General features: G+C 39.5%; 1 protein-coding gene across 1 annotated transcript in view; it reads left to right on the top strand.

The window, feature by feature from the left end:
- Positions 1 to 4,788, top strand: part of LOC137997271 (6-phosphogluconate dehydrogenase, decarboxylating-like) — a 25,370-nt gene extending 20,582 nt beyond the window's left edge. Inside the window, exons 13-18 of the mRNA XM_068843163.1 lie at positions 1 to 106; positions 1,320 to 1,453; positions 1,618 to 1,717; positions 2,003 to 2,094; positions 3,056 to 3,086; positions 3,956 to 4,788. The exon at positions 1 to 106 is cut by the window's left edge and continues 25 nt beyond it. Coding sequence (XP_068699264.1) covers positions 1 to 106; positions 1,320 to 1,453; positions 1,618 to 1,717; positions 2,003 to 2,094; positions 3,056 to 3,086; positions 3,956 to 4,075 — 583 coding nt within the window. The 3' untranslated portion in view covers positions 4,076 to 4,788. The remainder of the gene's footprint in view (positions 107 to 1,319; positions 1,454 to 1,617; positions 1,718 to 2,002; positions 2,095 to 3,055; positions 3,087 to 3,955) is intronic.
- Positions 4,789 to 5,000: the final 212 nt, after the last annotated feature.

Below are 5,000 nucleotides of genomic sequence, written 5' to 3'. Positions count from 1 at the left end.
ATCCTCGCTGCAAGCTGAGCGAGTAAGTGCCAGCAGTGAACTCAAGGGACCGTCCACCACAAAATATAGTGGAAATAAAGATGAATTCATTGAGAATATTAGACAGGTGAGGGTGCACTGAAAAAGATTATTTTTTTAGTATAACTCTAACTAAATGCACATTCTTTTAAAATATTGTTTTGGCACTATTAGGGAGAATCTGCCTACAAATCAGGAAACCTTTTTTTTCAATGGTCATTGATTTCGTTCATGACCAGTATCTTTGATCAAGCAGTTGTATTGTAAAAACAAATCAGGTTGAAGGGTTATAAAATTGGCCTTTGCATTTCCATCTCCACTGACAGCATTATTCATGCATCTGCTAAATAGGTTGGACTTGTAATGCATCATCATTGTTTATTGTGCATATGGACTTGGAACTAAGACTCTGAGGTGGAAAGCTGTTCCAACCCTGAGATGTATCCAGCAGATTCTGTATTTCCTACTTCCTATAAACAGTATATAGGTTCTCTTTATCTTCTTCATGCTTTGCCGAATCTTAGGGTGAAAGAGACAAAACCGACTTAATTGCAGCCAGATCAGCCAACCCTCTGAACTGTTATAGGTGCACAGTACTTATTCATCATGATATTTAAAGAGTCTTGTTATTTGGCTGACTCATGGATCCATCTCTGCTGGGAGATCAACTGTTGATACCCACTGAGCAACAATGTCTTTTATGCCTTCACTCGACGTGGGGCTTGGGTGACACGTAGTAAAGGAAGATTCAAAGGCATGGTACAACAGGAAGAGCACTTAATTAATATAGATTTTACTGTCTAACGGCTCCTGGATGAGTTTACTCGTATACATGTATGTCAGGGGTTAAGGACGGTGCCTGCTATTGTTACTGCGCATACGTTCTGCGCATCTCAAGATACTCAGGTTTCCTATTGGTGCTGCTTACTAAGACAGGGATATTTTTGCGCAGTTTCAAACTATGCGGAGAAAGCAGAATTCAGCAAATACTCTTGGGACCCAAAAAGAAAATTGGGGGTAACCATGCATTTTTCAGAGATAATTAAGCTTCAATTTGGAAAAGAACGTCATACATTGCTTTGTATTTTACAGCTTTTTACAAATATTGTTGATCAATTATCTTTGAAAAATGCGTGGTTACCCCCAATTTTCGTTTTGGATTTCAATAACACTTGTTAAGATCTGCTTTTCCCGCATATTCATAAGCCGAGAAAAAATACCTTTGAATTAGTAGGCACTGTTCTTAATTCTCCTTGTTCAGGTGCAAAACATGAGAGTGCTTTCATTGTTTCTTTGAATAGGCTCTGTATGCATCCAAGATTGTGTCTTATGCTCAAGGGTTCATGCTGATGCGAGAAGCAGCCAAGGAGTTTGGCTGGACACTGAACTTCGGTGGCATTGCATTAATGTGGAGAGGAGGGTGTATCATAAGAAGGTTGTTTACCCTTGAATAGATAAGAAACTAACTTGCACTATTGGTAATTACCGGTATGCGCGTTTTGTATGCTTTCAGACATTTTCTGGTCAAAAATTACTACAATTTTGGGATGTCTGGCAACACCAAAATTAGAAATTTATTCTCTTATTGTTATTTTGCAGTGCGTTCTTGGGTAACATCAAAGACGCGTTTAACAAGAACCCCAATCTTCAAAACCTTTTGTTGGATGATTTTTTCAAAGCTGCCATTCACAAATGTCAGGTAGGCAACAAAAGGAGAATCCAAACGATAGAGCGATTGTGAAAGTTCATCTAATTTCCGTACACAACAAAAGGTTGGTTTTGTAATGTTGGTTAAAAAATGACAGGAAACCTTTAATAAGGGGTTGCCAAATTTATTGTTCAAAATATCTGCAAACAAGTGTTAAAGAATCCATATGTTGACAATAAGCAGGAGTATTTTTGTTGCAAAGTTGTCACAGAGATGAGAAGGTCAGTCCCCATATTTTCATCATTTAACCATAATGCACTTGTTTATTTTGTGTAGGATTCATGGCGCAAGGTTGTGGCTGCTGCTGTGACTCTTGGGATACCCACCCCAGCGTTCAGCACGGCTCTTGCATTTTATGATGGATACAGGTAAAAGAAACGGGTGTCTCGCAGGTCTCCCATGTCACTGAGGCTGGGAAACAATTCACAACTGACCTAAAGAATTCCCAGTTACTAGTCTTCTTCCTAGGCGTTTTAAACAAGTTCTTTTACCTTTTGAAGTCAATTTGTAAATTGCATGATGCCTTCTGTGAGATAATCGGCTATCTTCGCAAAAGCACAGCTTGAGGGTATATCCTTTTCTTTTGTGCCATTTTCACTCGTGTCAAACTTCATGCTTACCCTTGTTATGAGGGCTGGAGCCTCGTTTTTGCTATAACCCTTACGTAGATAACAACCTCTACTTCCAACCTGGGCCAGAGCTTTAGCCCTTGTAATGGAAATGGACCCACAGAAAATGAGGAAGAAAAAGACTGCTACCGCATTATATTTAACCCAATCCGGATATCGTAGGTTCCGTTTCTACCCAGGTCATAGTTTTTTCTGGCCTTCTGTGTTCCCGTTTGCATCTCTAGGGCAACCGTTCATATGGATTACAGATCGATCATACATGATTCTTGATTACATATGATTTGCGAGGCCGAAGTAGGAGACCTTTTTGCACTTAAAAACTCTTCTATTATTTCTTCAAGTTTGCGTTGGCAAAGTCAAAAATCTTGTCCTGCGTTCTTCTGGCCTACCTAGCATTGAATTTGCCAGAACATTTATATAATTTCAATCTCCACTGGGAATCACACTTTAAAAAAGGAAAAGTTGCTAATGAGCAACTTCTTTTCCTCTTTGTTGCTTCAGGTTCTTTTGAATTGGTTTGTTTGTGCTAATAGTGCAAATAAACATAATTCTGATGATGTATGAGTACTACACGGCCAACGTTTGAAAAAACGTTACGCTTCAAGATTTGTAGTTGTGCGTCAAATGCCGCTTACTTCTTCTCAACTTTTTAACTTAAATAATCATATACAGTTACTGAAATTGTGTTCTTTATTCTCAGGTCAGCCCGCCTCCCTGCGAATCTGATTCAGGTACCTTGTGTTGATCGAAATTGTTTAGTCCTGTGGGTACAATGTTATTTCTTGTAAAGCTTAATCAGAGTCTAATCAATGATACCTTAACATTAACAATAAATGAATCGAGACCAAGTGGTTTGGTTGGAAGATGAATGTTCCAGACCATCAGTTGTCCGTAGCATGGAGACAGCAAGCTGACCGTTTCGTTTAAGCGGAAGCTCTTCGTTAGGGCGAGGCGGTTTGTGTGTTAATGTTTAGTATTGATTGAACGCGAAGTCTCCTGCAGTTTTTGCTCCTAAATGTTGGCATATCCTCTAAAAAAAGTATTGTCCAGGCTCAAAACCAAGTGGAAAAAGGATGACCAGCTTAGGGAGGTGGATAGGGAAGCGCAATATTCCTACTTGCAAAGTGCTACACCCCCCCCCCCCCCCCCCTCTCACACCCATGCTGCAGTCATTAAAAGCGCCGTGCGTAACTAACAGCGTTCAGTTACATTTAATGCCTAAAGTACAAAAGCATCTTCATAGTGATATCGTAGTGTTCTTATTCCACGATTCATTAACTAGCGGACCCTGTAGTTCAGATTCCATTCAACGATCTCGTTTTTCACCCCCGTAGCTCAATGTAACGCTGCGGAATTAGGGATCGCAGTCAGGGTTGTGATTGGCCGATGTCGACCATTATTTCGTTATTTTTTTTTTACAAATGATTCAGCGAACATGATTGGGAGCAGTAAAAAGCGAAAGACCCTGGAAAAGTGGTTGTAAAAAACCAAGTGGTGGTTAAAAAGTGAACCTCAGAATCCGCATATTTTTGAGAGAAAAACCGAATAAATATGATACAAATGTCGTCAAAACCGACTGTGATTTTAATATTTTTTCCAGGCTCAGCGTGATTATTTTGGTGCCCATACATACGAGCTGCTGAGTGCCCCTGGCAAATTCGTTCACACCAACTGGACTGGGCACGGGGGCACAGTATCCTCCACCACGTACCAGGCCTGAGCATCAAGGGACTCGCAAGGACTCGCATTGATTTTTTGATTGATTTCACTGTTCGCAATTTTGAAACTGAAGTAGTGTAACGAAAAATTAGTCATTGTAAGAATGTCGTAAAGTTTGAACCTACTATTTCTTGGTATTCACTGCGTAAAACATATCTCTTCTTCATAAAATTGTTTTCTGGAGTTCGGTGAGGACCTGGAGAAGCTGTGCATTTTTTGTACATGTTTAACGTCCGGTTCTGAAAAAGAACATTGACTAAGATACAACCTTTTGTAATTTAGCAACGAACCAAGATCTGCTTGTGTTTTTTGAATTTTTTGGTTATTTTGGGAAACCAAACGTGTAGGTTTAAAATCTCTTTGAAATTGAAACGAATGAATTAAATAATACATAATGGTAGGTACTTCAGGAATGCCGTACTTTATTCGCTCCTTTTTTTATTCTAAGAAATTGAAAGGTTCTCGAGAGCAGCTATTTAATCTCTCGTAAAAGTAACTCTACTTTGCGTACAAAGCTGCTGATTAACCGAATGATTCAATTTAATGAATTGTGAACAATTTTTAAGTGCTGTCTAGCTCCAGTGTCTACGTAGGTAATTATTTTGGTATAAAATGTCAAATGTTCATTTTTATTTCTCTGACGACACTGGTTGTGAGGATACGCTAAGGTAGATCTCGTGGAAATAAAATAATATTTTGAAGGTGAATGCTGAACTGAGCCTTGTTTGATGACTTTCGAAGCAACAGGAGAAACTCTCAACACTCTCTGTATTTGTTGCTCCCTTTGTACACAAAAAACAATTGTTCCACCACTGACCAGCCGCACTACCCCTACTGGAGCACAATCTCAGCCCCAGAGCTCCTCAGTTTTATGCATTGCTACGAGGCTGACTTAACGTGACAAATATCCAGGCCCATAAACGCTC

This window comes from Montipora foliosa, chromosome 3 (assembly GCF_036669935.1).
Source record: "Montipora foliosa isolate CH-2021 chromosome 3, ASM3666993v2, whole genome shotgun sequence".
In the NCBI taxonomy this organism is placed as follows: Eukaryota; Metazoa; Cnidaria; class Anthozoa; order Scleractinia; family Acroporidae; genus Montipora; species Montipora foliosa.
Note: the sequence above shows the minus strand (reverse complement) of the source record. Positions and strands in the feature narration are given on the sequence as shown.